This window comes from Carcharodon carcharias, chromosome 4, assembly GCF_017639515.1.
Source record: "Carcharodon carcharias isolate sCarCar2 chromosome 4, sCarCar2.pri, whole genome shotgun sequence".
Lineage (NCBI taxonomy): Eukaryota > Metazoa > Chordata > Chondrichthyes > Lamniformes > Lamnidae > Carcharodon > Carcharodon carcharias.
This window is the reverse complement of record NC_054470.1, coordinates 153,450,294-153,474,136: the sequence shown is the minus strand read 5'-3', so window position 1 is coordinate 153,474,136 and position 23,843 is coordinate 153,450,294. Positions and strand designations below refer to the sequence as shown.

The window sequence follows — 23,843 nt, the reverse complement described above, 5'->3', positions numbered from 1 at the left end:
TAGGAGTGAAATTAGGAAGAGCTCATTCACATAAAGGCACTCCTGAACTCTCTTCTCTAAAAGCCTGTGGATGCTAGGTCAATTGATATTTTCAAGAATAAGATTGATAGATTTTTGCAACATAAGGGTATTGAGGGATATATAGCAAAGACAGGTAAATGGAGATGAGGTAAAGATGGTCAAATAGTATGAGCTCGAAAAGCTGAATGACATCTGTAGTGAGAGAAACAGAGTTAACATCTCAGGTTGATGACCTTTCAACAATCTGAAACACGTTCCTATGCTGCAGAGAAGATGAGCACAAATTTGGGAGGCAACAACACATTCAAGGACTTTGGAAAGAAAAGGACAAATGTGTTCGATTGTGGTTTCTTTGTGGGCAAATGTGATGTCAACAATTTTGAAAGTGACGTGGACAGTGTATAGAGAGAGGGAGCCACTTGCAATATAATTAGCATGGGGACCAGAAAGGAAAGTTGGGTTGCCAGCATTTTAGTGCCAATGCACCAAAATAGCAAGAGATAGGTTGCATAAACAAGACAAACTCTGAGACAGAATGAGGAGAGACAAGAGAGAATTTAGAGAATGGTGCAAGAAACAGTAACTTGTCCTGATCCACAAGTGCTTGCATTCATACCTGACTAATAGGATTTTGATCAAAATATTCTTCTACAAAGTATTCCAGCAACTGCAAAAAAAGGTAAAAAAACTGATTTAGAAGTAGTAAAATACTGCAGATGTCTAAAATCTGAAATAAAAACAGAAAATCTGGAACTACTTAGACAACATCTGTAGTGAGAGAAACAGAGTTAACATCTCAGGTTGATGACCTTTCAACAATCTGAAACATGTTCCAATGAAAGGTCATTGACTGAAACTTTAACTTTGTTTCTTTCTCCACAGATGTCGCCTCACAAGCTGAATATTTCCAGCATGTTCTGCTTTTATTTCTGATTTTGAAGTTGTTTGCTCGTTAAACTGTAATATAAAGCTAATAGTATGCACAAAGTACAAGCCCAAAAAAACTCATGTCCATTGACATGTTGCACAGCCTTGCTGCAAGCTTCTAATTGTGACATGAAAACTGGTACGCTGACAAACACAGGAAAAGAAATCTGGCTCTCGATTTAAACCATCTGATTCTACTCCAAACGGAACATTTTAACCAGGCCAAACTCCCCTAATAATATGTAGCAGAACTGTACAGATCAGAAATCTCTCATTCCTTGCCTAGTCTATGCTATCCAGCACATTTGTGTTGATTGTTAGGTGAATCCAAGACCAGTCACAGCTACTCTGTCTTTCTCTCCACAAATGTTGTCAGAACTGCTGAGTTTTTTCAGCAACTTTTGTTTTTGTTCCAGGCACAGCTATTGAATTGTGAAATAGCTTGACAAAAATCACCATGACAAATGGCCATTTTTTTTCCATTTACAGAATGTGGACTTCGTTGGCTGGGCCAGCACTTATTGCCCATCCCTAGTTGCCCTTCAGAAGGTGGTGTGAGCTGCCTTCTAGAACTGCTGCAGTCCATGTGGTGTAGGTACACCCACAGTGCTGTTAGGAAGCGAGTTCCAGGGTTTTGACCCAGTGACAGTGAAGGAACGGCAATGTATTTCCAAGTCAGGATGGTGAGTGACTTGGAGGAGAACTTCCAGGTGGTGGTGTTCCCATCTATCTGTTGCCCTTGTCCTTCTAGACGGTAGTGGTCGTCGGTTTGGAAGATGCTGTCTAAGGAACCTTAGTGAATTCCTGCAGTGCACCTTGTAGATGGTACACACTGCCGCTACTGCGGGTCGATGGTGGAGGGAGTGAATGTTTGTGGATGTGGTGCCAATCAAGCGAGCTGCTTTGTCCTAGATGGTTTCAAGCTTCTTGAGTGCTGTGGGAGCTGCACTCATCCAGGGGGAGTATTCCATCACACTCTTGACTTGGGCCTTGTAGATGGTGGACAGGCTTTGGGGATTCAGGAGGTTAGTTATTCGTTGCCACTTGAGCAAGGTACCGGGGGGTATTACACTTTTGTTCTGTAGAACTATACCTGTGCAGCAGTTAAAACCTGCAGAAATACAGTGAAGCAATTGGAAACAGTGAGGCACCCCGAGTTCAGCTCCCTACAATTTTGTCCTCTTAACCCTAGAAGGATGAAATATCTGTATTCCACTCCCTCTCTTTCACATTCAGGTAAACAATTTCATGAAAATAAAATGCAGTTCCCCTGGTAAACAGTAGGTTCACCCTGTGATGTGGTACTCAGTAACACGGAGCAGACAATCTCAGGTTTGGCCCAACTCTCTGCTGAGTTAGTTAATCGGAGGCAAGCCAGCGGTGAAGGTGCTACAACTGATCCAGCATAATAGGTTTAGTAGAAGCGAATCAATTATCCAGAGTTTGTGTTCCTCATCAGCAAACAATCGCCTGCATTGTAAAGTACACAACTGGATGTCAGCAGCAACAGAGGATTAAGCTCAGCTGCAACACCCTTCTTACACACCAGCATTCCTGCTTACTTTTATGGCCTGACCCAAACATTGGTTACCATCAGTCATAGAATTATACTTCAGCATAAGTGAGAAAATTACATTTGTGGAAAGCAAAACTTGCAATGCTGTTAATTAAGATTCCATTCCTCCTCCACCAAGAAAAAGCCACATGATGTTTGCCAAATCTATAGTTAAGGTTTTAGTAACCCAAATAATTTGTTTCAAACTACTGCACAAATTCTGTTTTTGCACTGAGGGCCATCTGGCAATATTCCTCCCATTTAATTTTATGCATGGAAATCTGTAGCCAAATCAGAAAATCAAAGCCATTAATTTTATCTCTTAAATATAAAAACAAAAAAACTGCGGATGCTGGAAATCCAAAACAAAAACAGAATTACCTGGAAAAACTCAGCAGGTCTGGCAGCATCAGCAGAGAAGAAAAGAGTTGACGTTTCAAGTCCTCATGACCCTTCGACAGAACTTGAGTTCGAGTCCAAGAAAGAGTTGAAATATAAGCTGGTTTAAGGTGTGTGTGGGGGGGAGAGAGAGAGAGGGAGAGAAGTGGAGGGGGTTGGTGTGGTTGTAGGGACAAACAAGCAGTGATAGAAGCAGACCATCAAAAGATGTCACAAACAATAGAACACATAGGTGTTAAAGTTGGTGATATTATCTAAACGAATGTGCTAATTAAGAATGGATGGTAGTGCACTCAAGGTATAGCTCTAGTGGGGGTGGGGAGAGCCTAAAAGATTTAAAAATATTTAAAAATAATGGAAATAGGTGAGAAAAGAAAAATCTATATAATTTATTGGAAAAAAAAAACAAAAGGGAGGGGGAAACAGAAAGGGGGTGGGGATGGAGGAGGGAGCTCAAGACCTAAAGTTGTTGAATTCAATATTCAGTCCGGAAGGCTGTAAAGTGCCTAGTTGGAAGATGAGGTGTTGTTCCTCCAGTTTGCGTTGTGCTTCACTGGAACAATGCAGCAAGCCAAGGACAGACATGTGGGCAAGAGAGCAGGGTGGAGTGTTAAAATGGCAAGCGACAGGGAGGTTTGGGTCATTCTTGCGGACAGACCGCAGGTGTTCTGCAAAGCGGTCGCCCAGTTTACGTTTGGTCTCTCCAATGTAGAGGAGACCACATTGGGAGCAACGAATGCAGTAGACTAAGTTGGGGGAAATGCAAGTGAAATGCTGCTTCACTTGAAAGGAGTGTTTGGGTCCTTGGATGGTGAGGAGAGAGGAAGTGAAAGGGCAGGTGTTGCATCTTTTGCATGGGCATGGGGTGGTGCCATAGGAGGGGGTTGAGGAGTAGGGGGTGATGGAGGAGTGGACCAGGGTGTCCCGGAGGGAGCGATCCCTACGGAATGCCGATAGGGGGGGTGAAGGGAAGATGTGTTTGGTGGTGGCATCATGCTGGAGTTGGCGGAAATGGTGGAGGATGATCCTTTGAATGCGGAGGCTGGTGGGGTGATAAGTGAGGACAAGGGGGACCCTATCATGTTTCTGGGAGGGAGGAGAAGGCGTGAGGGCGGATGCGCGGGAGATGGGCCGGACACGGTTGAGGGCCCTGTCAACGACCGTGGGTGGAAAACCTCGGTTAAGGAAGAAGGAGGACATGTCAGAGGAACTGTTTTTGAAGGTAGCATCATCGGAACAGATGCGACGGAGGCAAAGGAACTGAGAGAATGGGATGGAGTCCTTACAGGAAGCGGGGTGTGAGGAGCTGTACTCGAGGTAGCTGTGGGAGTTGGTAGGCTTGTAATGGATATTGGTGGACAGTCTATCACCAGAGATTGAGACAGAGAGGTCAAGGAAGGGAAGGGCAGTGTCAGAGATGTGAAAATGATGGAGGGGTGGAGATTGGAAGCAAAATTAATAAATTTTTCGAAGTCCCGACGAGAGCATGAAGCAGCACCGAAGTAATCATCGATGTACCGGAGAAAGAGTTGTGGAAGGGGGCCGGAGTAGGACTGGAACAAGGAATGTTCCACAAACCCCATAAAGAGACAGGCATAGCTGGGGCCCATGCGGGTACCCATAGCCACACCTTTTATTTGGAGGAAGTGAGAGGAGTTGAAGGAGAAATTGTTCAGCGTGAGAACAAGTTCAGCCAGACGGAGGAGAGTAGTGGTGGATGGGGATTGTTCGGGTCTCTGTTCAAGGAAGAAGCTAAGGGCCCTCAGACCATCCTTGTGGGGGATGGAGGTGTAGAGGGATTGGACATCCATGGTGAAGAGGAAGCGGTTGGGGCCAGGGAACTGGAAATTGTTGATGTGACGTAAGGTGTCAGAGGAATCACGGATGTAGGTGGGAAGGGACCGGACAAGGGGAGAGAGAAGGGAGTCAAGATAAGGAGAAATGAGTTCTGTGGGGCAGGAGCAAGCTGAGACGATCGGTCTACCGGGGCAGTTCTGTTTGTGGATTTTGGGTAGGAGATAGAAGCGGGCCATCCGAGGTTGGGCGACTATCAGGTTGGAAGCTGTGGGAGGAAGATCTCCAGAGGAGATGAGGTCAGTGACAGTCCTGGAAACAATGGCTTGATGTTCAGTGGTGGGGTCATGGTCCACGGAGAGGTAGGAGGAAGTGTCTGCGAGTTGACGCTCAGCCTCCGCGAGGTAGAGGTCAGTGAGCCAGACAACAACAGCACCACCCTTGTCAGCGGGTTTGATGACAACATCAGGGTTGGACCTGAGAGAACGGAGTGCAGTAAGTTCAGAGAGAGAGAGATTAGAATGGGTGAGAGGAGCAGAGAAATTGAGACGACTAATGTCGCGCCGACAGTTCTCAATGAAAAGATCAAGAGAAGGTAAGAATTTTATCTCTTCCCAATTTCTTAGCCTAACAAAACCTTACCCATTGCACTAATATAAAACAGATCAATTCATCAGGATAAGTAATACAAAAGGGGGAGGTGGTGGTTCATGCAGGATGAATACAAAAGCAAATACAAAGCTCAAAAGTATTAAGTTTTTGTTCCACGTATTTTCAATTACAAATCAGAGAGCTTTGCATACTTAAAAGTTACAATGTTGGGATATCATCCAATGTGCTATTAAAATGAAAAGTGACTGATATGATCTATAAATATTAAAAATGAGAGGCCCCCAACATAACAATTTTAATTTACCTTTAACGTTGAGGTAAGTCGGTTCGGTTTCAAATCCTGATCTTCCATTGATCTTGACATGTCTACTATCACATACAAGTGCCGCATCTATAAATAGGAAGATCAATATAAGAGAAACCACCCTGCAGAATATCTTACAACAATAACAACTTGTATTTACATAGCACCTTTAGTGTAGTGAAAGGGTTCAGGGTGCTTCACAGGAGCATTATGAAACAAAATTTGACAACAAGCTACGTATTAGGACAGGTGACCAAAAGCTTGGTCACAGAGCTAGGTTTTAAGGAGCATCTTAAAGGTGGAGAGAGTGGCAGAGAGAGATTTAGGTAGGAAATTTTAGGATGGGGGTCTTCACAGTTGAAGGCACAGCCACCCAGTGGTGGAGTGATTAAAATTAGGGAAGCTCAAAAAGCCAGAATTGGAGGAATGCAGATATCTCAGGGTTGTAGAGCTGGATGAAACTGCAGAGTTAGGGAGGGGCAAGGCTATGAAAAGATTTGAAAACAAGGACAAAAATGTTAAAATAGAGGCATTGCTCAACCAAGAGACGAGGTAGGTTAAGAATGCAGGGCAGATGGACGAATGGGACTTGGTGCAAGTCAGGACATGGGCAGCAGAGTTTTGAAATTACCTCAAGTTTACAGAGCACAGATCATGGTAAACTGGCCAGGAGCACATTAGAATAGTCAAGTCTAGAAGTAACAAGACATAGATAAGGGCTTCAGCAAGCCGATGAGTTAAGGCAGGGTGGATTTCAGCAATATTGCATTTGTACAGTATGCAAACTGCAGTTTGATATAATTCTGTTTTTCAGAAAAAAATGACGACAATCCACTTAATCATTTTTGGTTAGAGATCACACATAAATGACTTACCATTCCAAGTCTAACTTGTCCATGCTGCTCAAATACTCTACAAGGAAGGAAGGAAGGAAGGAGAGACAAGATTACTTAAAGAGAAACTACACCAAATTAAAGTCAGGATCCTCCAGTGGCACACTGATAAATAAACTCATTTCAAAATGAAGAAGGGCTTAATTGATAGCGTGTACAATAAAAAGACTCTGATTGGAGAATCAGTGAAGAGGAGGGTCTTGGGAGATTAGAATTTCACAACATAAAATGAGGCCATTATGCCTGCAGGACTCCCTGAAAGAGCTAATATCAAATTAAAAGCTCTGAAGAGGAGTCATATGGACTTGGAATATTAGCTCTGTTTCTCTCTCCACCGATGCTGCCAGACCCGCTGAGTTTTTCCAGTATTTTGTTTTTATTTCAGGTTTCCAGCATCTGCACTACTTTGCTTTTGTATTCCTGAAAGAGCTATCAACACAGTCCATTCCCTTTCTCCACATCTATTTAACATTTTTTATTTTTCAAATATTCATCCACTTTTAAAAGTTATTATAAATTCTGGTTAACATTTGTAATATAGTATGTATCTGTAATATAGTATGAATAGTATGTAAGTAAAGTTGTCTTTCTTCCTTTCTTTTAAGATATAAACTGCTTTCTCTTTTCAATAAAGTTTTCTTTTTATATCAATTATAATTGTTATATCACCATTATCATTATTCAATATTCAATGAAATTGTTGTTTTAAAACACTACTTGGCATTGTCACTCATTCCTGCTATGTCTAGAGTATAGTTTCAAACCTAAGTAAGACTCCATAAGGGACTCTCACACCCTTACAACATGTTGTACTAAATTTAATGTCAAATTCCCCAATCTAGAATTAAAACGCATTCACTGGTCTATTTGGCTATTTATCATTCATCTGTTACTACATTTAGTTGTCTCACACGTTGTAGTGTTAATTTAAAGTCTTGTGAGCATCGAGCACATAGGTCACGCTCAATTCCACAGTACACAAAAAGAATTCTTATGCTATTGTACTTCAATAAAGGTTACCTTCTTCTTTTTTCTTTGAAGAGAAGATCATCAACAGTAGCTTTAAGAGAACCTGACTCATCTTCTTTCAGGACTTCCCTGCAAATAGAAGTAACAGTGGGAGGAATTTCTAATATTGATACAAGAGATTCTAAGCAAAAGCAAAGCTTTACTTTATTAGTTAGGGCATTCAAATGCTGTATTTCGGATGATCTAATTTGGCTACAATCATTTAAAATAGGGTTTTGAATAAAGCAAATAACTGTAAATGTCTGATGTTGAATGCTTATTCATTCAATTAGTAGCACGATCGGTTCAAAGTCAGATGATTGTGCAATTAAGCCTCAATAAAGGCTGAAGCATAGAATACAGTTTGACATTTAATTCAATATTGAGGTAGGAGCGCATCACAGAATTGTTACAGCACAGAAGTAAGCCATTTGGCCCATTGTGTCTGAGCAGGCTCTCCGTACGAGTAATTTACCTAATGCCACACCCCACGTTCTCCCTTTAGCTCTATACATTCTTCCTTTTCAGATAACAACAAACCTGCCTTGAACACACTCTCAGGCAGTGCATTCCAGATCCTAACCACCCGCTGCATGAAGAAGTTTTTCCTCATGTCGCCTTTGTTTTTTTTGCCAATTACCTTAAATCTGGTTCTCGATTCTTCCATCAGTGGAAATACTCTTTCACCACCTATTCTGTCCAGGCCCCTCAATTTTGAATATCTCTGTCAAATCTCCTCTCAACCTTCTCTTCTTCAAGGAAAACAGTCCCAACTTTTCTGATCTATCTACATAACTGAAATTCCTCATCCTTGTACCATTCTCTTGAATCTTTCCTGCATTCTCTCTAATTCCTTCACATCTTTCCTAAAGTATGGTGCCCAGAACTGGATGCAATACACCAGCTGAGGCTGAACCAGTGTTCTATATGCAAGTTTAATATAACTTCATCGTTTTTATACTCCGTGCCCATTTTGAAAAAGTCCAGGATGCCGTATGCTTTATTAAACCCCACTGTCCCAATCAGTCCTACCACCTTCAATGATTTATGCATGTATACACCCCAGTCCTTCTGCTCCTGCACCCCATTTAGAAATGTACCCTTTATTCATATTCTCTCTCTGCATTCTATCAAAATGAATCACTTCACACTTCTTTGCACGGAATTTCAAGTTTTGAAGATCTACACCATCCTCTTCATGGTTTACAATACTTCCAAGTTCCGTATCGTCCCCAACTTTTGAAAATGTGACCTGTACACCAAGTCGAGGTCATTAATATGTATCAGAAAGAGCAAGGGTCCCAATGCTGTTTCTTGTAACTTGACAAATTTTGTATCCGTATTGCTACTGTCTCTTTTATTCAATGAGCTATAACTTTGCCCACAAGTCTGTTGTGTGGCATTTTATCAAATCCTCTGGAAGTCCATTTACACCATATCATTACCCTCATCAACCCCCTGTTAACTCATCAAAATAAATCCAGCAAGCTGGTTAAAGACATTTTACTCTTAACAAATCTGTGTGGCTTTCCTTAATCAACACACATTTGTCCAAGTGACTATTGATTTTGTTCTGAATTATCTTTTCTAGAAGCTTCCCCACAAGAGCCGGCTTGTAGCTGCTGGGCTTTTCTTTATACCTTTTTTGGAATAAGGGTGTAACATTTGCAATTCTCCAGTTCTCTGGCACCACTCCAAGTCTAAGGAAGACTGGAAAATTACAGTCAGTGCCTCTGCAATTTCCACTCTCACTTCCCTCAGTATCCTTGGATGTATCTCATCCGGTCAAGATGCCTTATCAACTTTAAGCACAAACAATCTATGCAATATCCTTATCAATTTTAAACCTTTCTAGTGTCTGAATTATCCCCACTTTAACCATGTCCTGGGTAACACCTTCTTCCTTGGCAAAGACAGATGCAAAGCATTCATTTATGCCTCTGTGCATAAATCCCCGTTTTGGTCTCTGACCAGCTCTACTCTTCCTTTTACCACCCTATTACTATTTATATGCCTAGGGAAGACTTTGGGATTCTCTTTTATGTTATTTGCCAGTCTTCTTTTCATGCTTCTCTTACTTGCTTTATCACTTCCCCTCTGAACCTTCTACATTCAGCTGGCTCTAGATTGCATTGTCCACCTGACATTTGTCATAAGCACACCTTTTCTTCTTTATCTTAATCCCTCTTCTGTCGTCCAAGGAACTCTGGATTTGTTTGTCCTGCCTTTCCACTTCCAAGAGAATATACCTTGCCTGTGCCCGAACTCTCTCCTCTAAACGCAGCCCATTGTTCACATACTGTTTTGTCTGCCAATCTTTGACTCCAACTGATCTGGGCCACATCCATTCTCACCCCACTGACACTGGCTTTCCCCTAGTGGCTTTCCTACTCTGGATTGTTCTTTGTCCTTTTCCATAACCAACCTCATCCTTATGAAACAATGATCATTGTCCCTTAAATGTTCTCCTACTAACACTTGATCCCCTTGGCCCTCCTCATTCCCAAGAAACAGGTCCAGCAATGCCTCCTTTCACATTGGACTTGAAAAATATTGCCATAGAAAATTTTCCTGAACACATTCCAGGAACTCTTGCCCCTCTCTGCCCTTTCCACTACTGCTATCCCAATCTATATTCAGGTAATTAAAGTCTCCCATTATAACCAATATATAATTCTTGCACTATACAGTTTCCTTGAAAATTTGTTCCCTATATTTTTCCCAATGGTTGGTGGCCTATAGGCTACATAATTGCACTTTTTGTTCCTTAGCTCAAGAAAAATAGATTCCCTCTGGGACACCCTCTCTCTCTCGCACTGCAATATTCCCCATGGTCAAGGCAGCCACCCCTCCCCTTTTCCTTCCTTTCCTCTCTTCCCTGAACACCTTGTATCCAGAAATATTTAACATGCAATCCTGTCCTCCTTTGAGCCAAGTCTCTGTTATAACCACATCATCACATTTCCACATGGCAATCAACTCACCAGTCTTATTTACTACACTCCATGCACTCACACACATGCACAGTAACCTTAACTTAGACTAATGTCCCTAATGTACCATCTTTCAGGTGAGTTATTAAATGGACCCCACATCTGCCTGCTAAAATGGGATTTAAAGATCACGTGGCAATATTCAAAATCGCGTGGAAATTCTCAATTTTTAAACACATACCAAGTCCGTTCATAGCCTCCTTCCCAACGTTTGGTTTTTTCTGGCTCATCGTACATTTTTTCAGGGAGTTTGTTTGATAACTGTTACCTTTAAAATAAAAAAAAGGTTGCTAAACATTGCATTTTCTCTATACTGTCCACAAAGAATAACCATCATGCTCCCTCTACTCCACTTAAAAGAACACTTCTATTTCCCATAGCGTCACTCAAAAAAATGTAGAAATGAATACAATTCCTCAATCTCTTGCTAGACTCACACTTCTCCAGAGCTATGAAGGTCAGGGAAATTTTAAGAGCAGGATTTGTAAGCAATATTGGTAAGATTTTTTTAAAAATGAAGTTCTGATCTTCTTGTAATCCAAAGAGTTTATCCGGTCAGGAGCTTAGCCATATAGGCCATGGAAGTCCCACGTTTGTGCTGATTTACTTGACTTTAGATGGGCAGCTAAAGGCCTGCTACCAATGTCATCAATCCAGATTAGCTGTTATACTTCCAATCCCAATTAGTCTACCTGCTAACACTCACCATCTATATATACACATCCCTAATAGCAACTGAGACAAGTAACAAAAGGTGACCAGGCTTTATGGAACTGTATTCCAAGGAGTTGATGGCTTCAACACAGAAGGCAGGGAGGCAAAATTGGTGCAGAAGTTTGTCAAGGAGAAATAAAAGCAGATATGGTGAGACAGAATTTATCCAGTTAACCCAACAACAGAACTCACAGGATCTACAATCTCTGCTTACCCCATAGCCTCTGGTTAATCCCACAATCCACAACTCCACAGCCCCCATCCCTGACCTTTCCCCCTCAGCCCCCGTCCCTCCCCCAGCCCCCGTCCCTCCCCCAGCCCCCGTCCCTCCCCCAGCCCCCGTCCCTCCGCCTCCCCCAGCCCCCGTCCCTCCCCCAGCCCCCGTCCCTCCCTCCCCCAGCCCCCGTCCCTCCGCCTCCCCCAGCCCCCGTCCCTCCCCCTCCCCCAGCCCCCGTCCCTCCCCCTCCCCCAGCCCCCGTCCCTCCCCCAGCCCCCGTCCCTCCGCCTCCCCCAGCCCCCGTCCCTCCGCCTCCCCAGCCCCCGTCCCTCCGCCTCCCCCAGCCCCCGTCCCTCCGCCTCCCCCAGCCCCCGTCCCTCCCCCAGCCCCCGTCCCTCCCCCAGCCCCCGTCCCTCCGCCTCCCCCAGCCCCCGTCCCTCCCCCAGCCCCCGTCCCTCCCCCAGCCCCCGTCCCTCCGCCTCCCCCAGCTCCCGTCCCTCCGCCTCCCCCAGCCCCCGTCCCTCCGCCTCCCCCAGCCCCCGTCCCTCCGCCTCCCCCAGCCCCCGTCCCTCCGCCTCCCCCAGCCCCCGTCCCTCCGCCTCCCCCAGCCCCCGTCCCTCCCCCTCCCCCAGCCCCCGTCCCTCCGCCTCCCCCAGCCCCCGTCCCTCCCCCAGCCCCCAGACCCCATCCCTGACCTTCCCCCCAGCCCCCATCCCTCCCCCTCCCCCGACCCCATCCCTGACCTTTCCCCCTCCCCCAGACCCCATCCCTGACCTTTCCCCCTCCCCCAGCCCCCATCCCTCCCCCTCCCCCAGCCCCCATCCCTGACCTTTCCCCCTCAGCCCCCGTCCCTCCCCCTCTCCCCAGCCCTGAACTTTCACCCTCTCCCAAACCCCATCCCTGACCTTCCCCCCCCAGCCCCCTCCCCTTCCCCCCCAGCCCCCTCCCCTCCCCTTTCCCCCCCAGCCCCCTCCCCCAGCCCCCGTCCCTGACCTTTCCCCCAGCCCCCGTCCCTCCCCCTCCCCCAGCCTCCATCCCTGACCTATCCCCCTCCCCCTCCCACATTCCTGACCTTTCCCCCTCCCCCTCCCACATTCCTGACCTTTCCCCCTCCCCCAGCCCACATCCCTGACCTTTCCCCCTCCCCCAGCCCACATCCCTGACCTTTCCCCCTCCCCCATCCCTGACCTTCCCCCCAGCCCCCATCCCTGACCTTTCCCCCTCCCCCAGACCCCATCCCTGACCTTCCCCCCAGCCCCCATCCCTGACCTTCCCCCCAGCCCCCATCCCTCCCCCTCCCCTCCCCCAGCCCCCATCCCTGACCTTCCCCCAGCCTCCATCCCTCCCCCTCCCCCAGCCCCCATCCCTGACCTATCCCCCTCCCCCTCCCACATCCCTGACCTTTCCCCCTCCCCCAGCCCACATCCCTGACCTTCCCCCCCAGCCCCCATCCCTCCCCCTCCCCCAGACCCCATCCCTCCCCCTCCCCCAGCCCTCCCCCTCCCTCCCCCTCCCCCAGCCCCCGTCCCTCCCCCTCTCCCCAGCCCTGAACTTTCCCCCTCCCCCAAACCCCATCCCTGACCTTCCCCCCCAGCCCCCTCCATCCCCTTTCCCCCTCCCCCTTCCTCCCCCAGCCCCCTCCCCTCCCCTTCCCCCCTCCCCCTTCCTCCCCCAGCCCCCTCCCCTCCCCTTCCCCCCCCAGCCCCCTCCCCCAGCCCTGAACTTTCCCCCCTCCCCTAGACCCCATCCCTGACCTTTCCCCCAGCCCCCGTCCCTCTCTCCCCCCCCCCCCCCCACCCCCTCACCCCTGTCTCCTGTCCCTGACCCCCCAGCCCCCTTGGATCTCTATCACCAATCCCCATCCCAATTTTTCTTCTCCGCTCACCCTGGTTCCGTTTAATTGACTGACTCCTCGCATTCCCCCCCGGACCAACTTTAAAGTCACACCAAGCAGCTACTCACAGTGTCGCACACAAACACATCCGCACTCCCTATTCCTGTATGTGTGTAACAGGCTAAAGGTTCCGCCTGGAGGCGGGGGAGTCATTGAGCTGTGCGCGTGAGCAACCACCAGAGGGCGGAATAGAACTGAAGTTACTTCCAAATCTCAAATAGTCCTCATTAGGATGGAAATATCTTAATGAGTTCATAAATAATCATTATTTACACACTATATGATGTATGTGGTTCTGCAAAGTTGTACTTCTTTTTAAAATATGACAAATGTATGAGTGAGTAAAGAATAAAAAGATATTTCAATGGAGTTGAATGAAGTAGGGCAGGAGGAGGCCCTTGTGGATTTTGAATGGCTAGTTTCTGCGCTGTCAGTTTTATTGTAATATAAATCATGGATCTGATTTATATACAGCTAAAAATAATTCTTCGTGTTCACTAAATTCAATTTAAAATTAGATAATCCTTGAATCCAGTAAATAATTTATATGGATTTAATGCTCTCTGTGGGGAAAAAAGCTATCAAATCCATGGTCATGGTGGCTACACCCCAGGGAGTTAAAAGAAGTGGTTGCAGAGATAGTGAATGCCTTAGTTTGATCCTCAAGACTTCCCTAGATTCCAGAACATTCCCCATAGATTAGTACGCAAAAAATGTAACATCTTGGACATAGTCAACATGGATTTATAAATGGGAAATCATGTTTGATGAACCTGTTGGAGTTTTTTGAGGATGCTACCAACAGAATTGATAAAGGGGAGTCAGTGGACATATTGTAGTTGGATTTTCAGAATGCTTTTGATAAAGACCCCACAGGAGGTTGGTTAGCAAAATTAAAGCACATGGGATAGGAGGTAATATACTGGCACACATTAAGTATTGGTTAACAGGCAGAAAACAGAGTAGGAATAAACATTTCGAGTCACGCAGACTCGAAACATCAACTCTGTTTCTCTCTCCACAGATGCTATCAGACTTGCTGAGTTTTTTCTGTGTTTTCTGTTTTTGTTTAGGAATAAATAGGTCATTCTCACATTGGCAGGCTATGACTAATGGGGTGCCACAAAGATCAGTACTCGGACCCCAGCTGTTCACAATATACATCAATGGTTTGGATGTGGGACAAAATGTAATATTTCCAAGTTCGTGGGTGACACAAAGCTAGGTGGGAATGTGTGTTGTGAGGAAATGTGAAGCAGTTTTAAGGGGATTTGGACACACTTAGTGAGTGGGTAAGAACATGGCAAATGGAATATAATGTGGAAAAATGTGAGGTTATCCACTTTGGTAGAAGGAACAAATGTGCAGAGTATTTCTTAAATAGTGAGAGATTAGAAAATGCAGACATACAAAGGGACCTGGGTGTCCTTGTCAATAAGTCACTGAATTAGGCTAATATGCAGATGCAGCAGGCAATTAGGAAGGCTAATGGTATGTTAGTCTTTATCGCAAGAGAATTTGAGAACAGGAGTAGCAAAGTCTTGCTCCAATTGTATAGAACTTTGTTTAGACTGCACCTGGAGTACTGTATGCAGGTCTGGTCCCCTTACAGGGACCAAGGAGGAGTGCAGCAAGGGTTCACCAGCCTTATTCCTGAGATAGCAGGACTGTCCTATGAAAAGAGATTGGGGAAACTGGGCCTGTATTCACTAGAGTTTCAAAGAATGAGAGGTGATCTCATCGAAACATACAAAATACTTAAAGGGATAGACAGGGTACATAAGAACATAAGAAATAGGAACAGGAGGAAGCCATTTGGACCCTCAAATCTGCCCCGCCACTCAATAAGATTAAGGCTGATCTGCCCCAGGCCTTAACTCCTCTTTCATGCCAGCTCCCTAGCCCTCAACTCCACGATATTTTAAAAATCTATCTACCTCCTCTTTAAATACTTTCAGAGATCTAGCCTCTACAACTCTCTGAGGTAAAGAATTCCAGACATTCACTACCCTCAGAGAAGAAATACCTTTGCATCTCAGTTTTAAACGAGTGTCCCCTTATTCTGTAACTATGTCCCCTAGTTTGAGATTCCCCCACTGATGGAAACATCTTCTCAACATCTACCCTGTCAAGCCCCCACCCCCCCGAGAATCTTGTACATTTCAATAAGATCACCCCTCATTCTTCTAAACTCTAATGAATAAAGGCCTAACCTGTTTAGTCGTTCTTGATAAGTCAACCCCTTCATTCCAGGAATCAGCCTAGTGAATCTCTTTTGAACTGCCCCCAATGCCAGTATATCCTTTCTTAAATATGGGGACCAAAACTGTACACAGCACTCCAGGTGCGGCCTCACCAACCACCCTGTACAGTTGTAACAAAACAAAAACAGAATTACCTGGAAAAACTCAGCAGGTCTGGCAGCATCGGCTGAGAAGAAAAGAGTTGACATTTCGAGACCACATGACCCTTCGACAGAACTTGAGTTCGACTCGAGCTTGGACTCGAACTCAAGTTCTGTCGAAGGGTCATGAGGACTCGAAACATCAACTCTTTTCTTCTCCGCCGATGCTGCCAGACCTGCTGAGTTTTTCCAGGTAATTCTGTTTTTGTTTTGGATTTCCAGCATCTGCAGTTTTTTTGTTTTTATCTCAGCTGTAACAAGACTTCCTTATGATTAAACTCCAATCCCCTGGCAATACAGGCCACAATTCTATTTGCCTTCTTAATTACTTGCTACACCTGGTATGCAAACCTTTTGTGTTTCAAGCACAAAAACACCCGATCCCTCTGTGCTGCACTTTTTTGGAGTTTCTCTCCATTTAAATAATAGTCTGCTTTTTGATTTTTCCTCCCAAAGTGCATCACCTCACACTTTCCTACTTTAAACTCCATCTGCCAAGTTTTATCAGATGCAGATAAGATACTTCCCCTGTTTGGGGAGTCTATAACCAGAGGACACAATTTCAAAATAAGGGGTAAGCTACTTCCAAGATGAGGAGAATTTTTTTTTTCTCAGCGGGTGTGAATGTTTGGAGTTCTCTATTCCAGAGGGCTGTGGAAGCCCAGTCATTGAGTATGTTTAAAGTAGAGATTGCCAGATTTCTAAATACCAATGATGTAAAGGGATATGGGGATAGTATGGGAAAAAGGCACTGAAGTGGATGATCAGCCATGATCATATTGGATGGTGGAGCAGGCTCCATGTCCTCTCCTGCTCCTATGTTCCTAGCTTTAGTCAGGAAAGGAGGGACTGAGAAAACAGGGAACCATATGGCCAATAGCATGGCATCATGAGTATGGAAATTTCTGGAAGTTATTTTTAGGTGCATGGTATAACAAATGGTAGAAAACCATGATGTGATCAGGCAGAGTCAACATATTTTGTGAAAGGGAAACAATATTTGCTGAACCAATTAGAATTTTTGAGGTTGTAACCAGCAGGATAGATATGGGAAACCTGTAGAATATGTCGATTTTCAGAAGACATTCAATAAGGTTCCAAATAAGAGGTCATTAGCCACAATTAGGGCTCATGGGATTGGGGGTTATATTAGCATGGATTGGTTAAGGGACAGAAAACTGAGAATAGGAATACAAGAGTAATTTTGGGCTAGCAGGTTGTAACTAATGGGGTGCTGCAAGAATCAACGCTTGAGCCTTAGCTATTTGCAATCTAATCAGTAACTTAGATCAGAGAACTGAGGGTATTATACCCAAGTTTACTGACAATACAAAATTAACTGGGAAAATAAGCTGTGAGGAGGATACCAAGAGCCTGCAGAGGGATACAGACAGGTTAAGTGATTGGGTAGGAATGTAGAAGATGGAGTATAATATGGGGAAATGTGAAATTATCCACTTTGTTAGAAAGAATACAAAAGCAGGATATTTTTTAAAAGGCAAAAGAATAATAAATGTTAATATTCAGAGGAATTTGAGTGTCCTTGTACACAAATTGCCGAATGCTAACATGCAAAATTAAGAAAACAAATAGAATGGCAATGGTACATTAGGCTTTATTACAAGGAATGGAGTATAAGAGTAAGAAATTTGTACTGAAAAATAAGTAGGGCTTTGGTAAGACCACACTGAAGTATTGCCTCCTAATCTAAGGAAGCACATACTTGCCTTAGAGGCGGTGCAACAAAGATTCACTAGATTCATTCCTTAGATGAAAGGATTGTCCTATGATGAGAAATTGAGCAGAATGTCCCTATATTTTTTGAAGTTTAGAAGAATGAGAGATAATCTCATTGAAGCTATGAAATTCTTAATGGGCTTGGCAGGGTAGAAGAAGATATGTTGTTTCTCCAGCTGGAGGTCTTAGTCTCAGGTTGAGATGAGGAACAATTTCCTAACTCTAAGTTATGAATCTTTATAATTCTCTGCTTCAAAGAGTTGTTGGTGCTCAGTTTTAAAATTTGTTCAACACTGAATTGATAGGTTTTCAGACACTAAGGGAATTAAGGGATATAAGAATAGGTGAGCAAGTGGATTTGAGGGAGAAGATCAGCCGTGCTCTTATTGAGTGGCTGAACAGGCTCGAGGGGTTGTATGTACTAAATCTGCTCATATTTCTTATGTTCTTATGATCTTATCTTCGAACTCTAGCGTGCTGCTGCTGTGGGGTGGAAGAAAGCAGTAGCCGGGAGGAGCAATCTGATCTGCACTTGCAAATCTCTTCCTCAGTGATCCCTATTGAAAAGTGAACACCACAGGTAAGGACAGAGTTATGTTCAGCTATGATCTCCCCAAGGTTGAATAGTTTGCCAACTCTCACCATCCAGGCCTATATATGAAAAATGGTGCCTTTGGTGAGATGTCAGATGGCTGCTGGAACCCTAACCACAGCATAAATCAACACATCCTGGAATCAGGGCAAGGGGGGGAAAGTTGAAAAAAAAATTTACCCTTCACTATTTTCAAAATCTGTGTATTTTTTTTAAATTTTTCATTCACAGGATGTGAACTTTGCTGGCTAGGCCAGCATTTATTGCCCATCCCTAGATGCCCTTGAGATGGTGGTGGTGAGCTGCCTTCTTGAACTGCTGCAGTCCATGTGGTGTAGGTACACCCACAGTGCTGTTAGGAAGGGAGTTTCAGGATTTTGACCCAGTGACAATGAAGGAATGGTGATATATTTCCAAGACAGGTGGTGAGTGACTTAGAGGGGAACTTCCAGGTGGCGGTGTTCCCATCTATCTGCTGCCCTTGTCCTTCTAGACAGTAGCGGTCGTGGGTTTGGAAGGTGCTGTCGAAGGGGCCTTGGTGAATTCCTGCAGTGCATCTTGTAGATGGTACACACTGCTGCTACTGTGGGTCAGTGTTAGGAGAGAGTGAATGTTTGAGGATGTGGTGCCAATCAAATGGGCTGCTTTGTACTGGATAGCGTCAAGCTCCTTGAGAGTTGTGGAAGTTGCACTCATCCAGGCAAGTGGGGAATATTCCATTACACTCCTGACTTGTGCCTTGTAGATGGTGGACAGGCTTTGGGGAATCAGAAGGTGAGGTACATGTCACACAATTCCTAGCCTCTGACCTGCTCTTGTAGCCACAGTATTTATAAGGCTAGTACACTTCAGTTTCTGGTCAATGGTAGCCCCCAAGATGTTGACATTGGGGGATTCAGTGATGCTAATGCCACTGAACATCAAGTGGTGATGGTTGGATCCTCTCTTGTTGGAGATGGTCATTGCCTGACACTTGTATGGCGCAAATGTTACTTGCCACTTGTCAGCCCAAGCCTGGATATTGTCCAGGTCTTGCTTCATTTGGACATGGACTGCTTCAGTGTCTGAGGAGTCGCGATTGGTGCTGAACATTGTGCAATCATCAGTGAACGTCCCCACTTCTGACCTTATGATGGAATGAAGGTCACTGATGAAGCAGCAGAAGATAGTTGGGCTGAGGACACTACCCTGAGGAACTCCTGCAGTGATGTCCTGGAGCTGAGATCACTGACCTCCAACAACCACAACCATTTTCCTTTGTGCTAGGTATGACTCCAACCAGTGGAGAGTTTTCCCCCTGATTCCCTTTGACTCCAGTTTTGCTAGGGCTCCCTGATGCCACACTCAAATGCTGCCTTGATGCCAAGGGCAGCCACTTTCACCTCACCTCGGGAGTTCAGCTCTTTTGTCCAAGTTTGAACCATGGCTGTAATGAGGTCAGGAGCTGAGCGGCCCTGGCAGAACCTAAACTGGGTGTCAGTGAGCAGGTTGTTGCTAAGCAAGTGCCACTTGATAGCACTGTTGATGACCCCTTCCATTACGTTACTGATGACCGAGAGTAGACTGATGGGATGGTAATTGGCTGGGTTGGATTTGTCCTGCTTTTTGTGTACAGGACATATATGGGCAATTTTCCACATAACTTGGTAGATACCAGTGTTGTAACTGTACTGGAGCTTGGCTAGGGGCGTGGCAAGTTCTGGAACACAAGTGTTCAGTACTATTGCCAGAATATTGTCAGGACCCATAGCCTTTGCAGTATCCAGTGCCTTCAGCCGCTTCTTGATATCACATGGAGTGAATTGAATTAGCTGAAGGCTGGCATCTGTGATGCTGGGGACCTTGGGAGGAAGCCGAGATGGATCATCCACTTGGCACTTCTGGCTGAAGATTGTTGCGATTGCTTCAGCCTTATCTTTTGCACTGCTGTGCTGGGGTCCAGTCCACCATCCCATGTCACCATCAACATGCCCTCATAAAATAGGGTTAATCTAGGTTTTAGGTACAAATATTGAATGAGCTATTAACATTTGATTGAAGCATATTGACCAAAGCTGGTACGACCTGATTGTCAAACTAAGAGAACTTGCTTTCCCTATGCCTCTATCTTTGCTTGAAAACAAATGTATGCTTACAGAGCTCTCAATAACAACTTGCATTTATATAGTGTTTTATATTGAAAATCACTTTATTTATTGAGAGGGCTGAATCCCCAGGTTAAGTTTAGAAAGATTGGCATCAGCATTCTAAATGCCTGAGGCAAAAGCCCTTAAATAGCCAAATAATTACATAATTTCACCTTCCAAACTACAAAACTATCAGAAAGCAGCCAAGCTGTCTGGAAGTAACCCACCAGAGACAATCAACTTAAATGAGTGTAAATGAACCCAATGAACCATTCACAGACATTGAGACATAATCTGTTATTCAGGTGGGTGCAGACCAAGCTGTTAGACTCAAAAACAAAAAACCTGGAAAAACTCAGCAGGTCTGACAGCATCTACGGAGAGGGATAAAGTTGATGTTTTGAGTCCGTATGACCCTTCACCAGAACTAAAAAATATAGAAATGAGATGAAATATAAGCTGGTAGGGGGGGGAGGGTTGGGACAGGTAGAGCTGGATAAGGGGCCAGTGATAGGTGGAGGCCAAGAAGAGACTGTCAAAGATGTCATAGACAAAAGGACAAAGGGGTGTTGACGGAGCTGTTAGACTCAATCACTATGGACAATATGGACCCGGGCTGAGATGGGGAACTCCACCAGCCATGTAATTTAATCACGTTAAACAATGACCTGGAATGAGGGTTCCACAGGTTGAATTCTGTCGAAGGGACATGAGAACTCGAAATGTCAACTCTTGTCTTCTCCGCCGATGCTGCCAGACCTGCTGAGTTTTTCCAGGTAATTCTGTTTTTGTTACAGTTAGTAACTAGCCTGCTTGTGAATTAAGGTCATGTAGTGAGCAATCTAACCATCTGCGCTTAAAGAAACGGCTTTTCCAAGGTCAGTCAGTCAAGACAAGAAAGACCATGAGCTTCTAATTGCAAGAAAAGAACTCACTTGCCCCCCACCCTCTCTCTCTCTCCAGCCATTCTGCAAGCACATGCACTACCTGTACCTGACTAACCAACAACAATAACCAGTGTCTTCAATGTTAACCAAGCAGCTGCTGACTCTAGAGGAAATGACAGAGATCATCCGCCAAGTCTTTAAACCATCTCAATGCAGAATCCGGAAAAATGAAACCGTTCACTCCCTCCCCAAAGAAAAATGGAGCGAGTAGCTGAACTGTACGAGTACTGTCCCAGGTTCAATTCTCAACTGTTAACTAGCTAACCTCAGCCAGGACAACAGAAGTCACTGCATTTGACCTCAGCCACTGTGTTACAGTGAAATAAATAGGCTAGGAATTTTGTTTCTATTCAGTGACTCCTGTTGGAAATATGTACATGTGAATGCCACGTCAGAATAGGAATGAGCTTGGCTATGATATCCCTTCCAAGAGAATAGTTGCTGACACTCACTGTTAAGGTTAATATCCGGACAGTGGGCGTTAAGCAGTAAGAAAGTCCTGTATTTATGTCTTGCCTTGCTACATGTTTTAGACACATCTCAAAACACTTCCAGTACACAAGGTCCCATTGACAACAATGTTAATCTGTTTTGCTTGAGGTACTGGAGGACTGACTACCCTTTCATTAATATGGGTCAATGTTTTCAGGATACAGTCAGTTCTCAGATTCAAATTATAGTGAGCACATTGGCACTAGTGCTATTTGCCCACATTACGCATTGGACAGTTTAAAGGGGTAGAAGAGTAGAATATTGGACAAACTGAAGCAAATCATAGCTGAATAAACTAAACAAGACTATACACTGTAACTAGTTTTATTTAAACCATGCCTGCTTAAAAATTCAAACACAGCAACTTGCATTTATATAATTTTGACAGGGTAGGATCTAACAATATTTGACATCAGGCTATATGGAGACATTAAGACAGGTGACTAAAAACACGTCAGAAATATTAATTGTACTGAATCATATACTAATTGTTTGCAGATGGTTGACATTAACTGGGAATTCACTTGTCCTATAAATAGGAACAGACCGAAACTTTGGTTGTTGGGGGAGCAGGTGCATGTTTGTAATGTCTATTTCTGTAATAACACTGTGTCAGATTAGCAACAGTACTGTCCTTCAACAATTGGCTTTCTGGAATATAATTAAAGAGGTAGATTATAAGAAGTGTCTAAAGGAGAAGCAGTAGAGAAGCAGGGTGGTGTACCTGAAGTTTGGGGGAGGAGCAGCAGAGTGGAAGTGAGTGCAAGGATCAGGGACCAAGGTAAAAAATAACTAAAAGTGGTGTTAGCACATGGGAAATGCTAATTGATGAGTAGCTGGTGAGTTCCTTATTTTGAAGTATTGAGAGGGTATAATGTTTGTTTAAGTTTAGTTAGTTTAATAAACAGAGGTATGGCATGGCACCTCTGTCCCTTGGAGTGCACATTCTGTGCCATGTGAGAACTCCAGAATGCTTCTTGCATCCTGGATAAGCACATGTCCAGGAAATGTCATCAGCTGGAGAAGCTCTAGCTCCAGGCTGCAGAGCCTGAGCAGCTGATGGCTCCATTGGTGCATTTGTGAGGCTGTGAACTACGTGGATAGCATGTTTCTGGATGTGGTCACCCTGCAACTTAAAGGCTGAGAGGGGATGAGTGACTGTTAGGCAGCCAAGAAGGATCAAGCAGGGAGTGCAGGAGTCCCCTGAGTGCATCTCTCTCCCCAACAGGTATTCTGTTTTGAATACTGGTGAGAGTGATAAATCATCTGGGGAGTGTAGCCAGAGCCAAGTCCGGGCACCTCAGATGGCTCAGCTGCACACTGGGGGAACATGGAAGATTGGGAAAGCAGCAGTGATAGGGAATTCTATAGTTAGGGCAATACACAGGCATTTATAGAGTCATAGAGTTATACAGCACAGAAACAGGCCTTTTGGCCCATCGTGTCCATGCTGGCCATCAAGCACCTATCTATTCTAATCCTATTTTCCAGCACTTGGCCCGTAGTCCTGTATGCTATGGTGTTTCAAGTGCTCATCTAAATACGACTTAACTGTTGTGAGGGTTCTTGCCTCTACCACCCCCTCAGGCAATGTGTTCCAGATTCCAACCACCCTCTGGGTGAAAAAACTTTTCCTCAAATCCCCTCTAAACCTCCTGCTCCTTACCTTAAACCTATGCTCCCTGGTTATTGACACCTCCATGAAGGGAAAAGTTTCTTCCTATCTACCCATCTGAAGTCCATGTAGATTACATCAACTGCACTACAACTCATCTACACAACTAATCACCTCCTCAAAAAATTCAATCAAATTTGTTAGACATGATCTTCCCTAAACAAATTTTGTATACCTCTATCAGGTTCCCCCACAGCCTTCCCTGCTCTAAGGAAAACAACCCTAGCCTATCCAGTCTCTCTTCATAGCTGAAACGCTCCAGCCCAGGTAACATCCTGGTGAATCTCCACTGCACCTTCTCCAGTGCAATCACATCATTCCTATACTGTGGCAACCAGAGCTGCACACAGTACTCCAGCTGTGGCCTAACTAGCATTTTACACAGCTCCAACATAACCTCCCTGCTCTTATATTTTATGCCTCAGCTAATAAAGGCAAGTATCCCATATGCCTTTTTATCTACCTGTGCTGCTGCCTTCAGGGGATCTATGGACATGTACACCAAAGTCTCTCTGCTCCTCTGTACTTCCTAGGGTCCT

At 44.7% G+C, this 23,843-nt stretch overlaps 1 protein-coding gene across 4 annotated transcripts in view; it reads right to left on the bottom strand.

Moving 5' to 3' along the window:
- The window catches only part of gtf2h2 (general transcription factor IIH, polypeptide 2), a 39,298-nt gene extending 25,844 nt beyond the window's left edge, over positions 1-13,454 (bottom strand). The window contains exons 1-6 of one of the 4 annotated variants that reach the window (XM_041186313.1): positions 13,400-13,454; positions 10,688-10,774; positions 7,526-7,603; positions 6,488-6,524; positions 5,613-5,699; positions 638-688 (exon numbers count right to left, since the gene is read on the bottom strand). In XM_041186313.1, coding sequence (XP_041042247.1) covers positions 638-688; positions 5,613-5,699; positions 6,488-6,524; positions 7,526-7,603; positions 10,688-10,743 — 309 coding nt within the window. In that variant the 5' untranslated portion in view covers positions 10,744-10,774; positions 13,400-13,454. Of the gene's footprint in view, positions 1-637; positions 689-5,612; positions 5,700-6,487; positions 6,525-7,525; positions 7,604-10,687; positions 10,775-13,322 lie in introns of all 4 variants that reach the window. The other 3 variants (XM_041186312.1, XM_041186315.1, XM_041186314.1) reach the window with 3 other exon arrangements.
- Between the last annotated feature and the right edge of the window lie 10,389 nt (positions 13,455-23,843).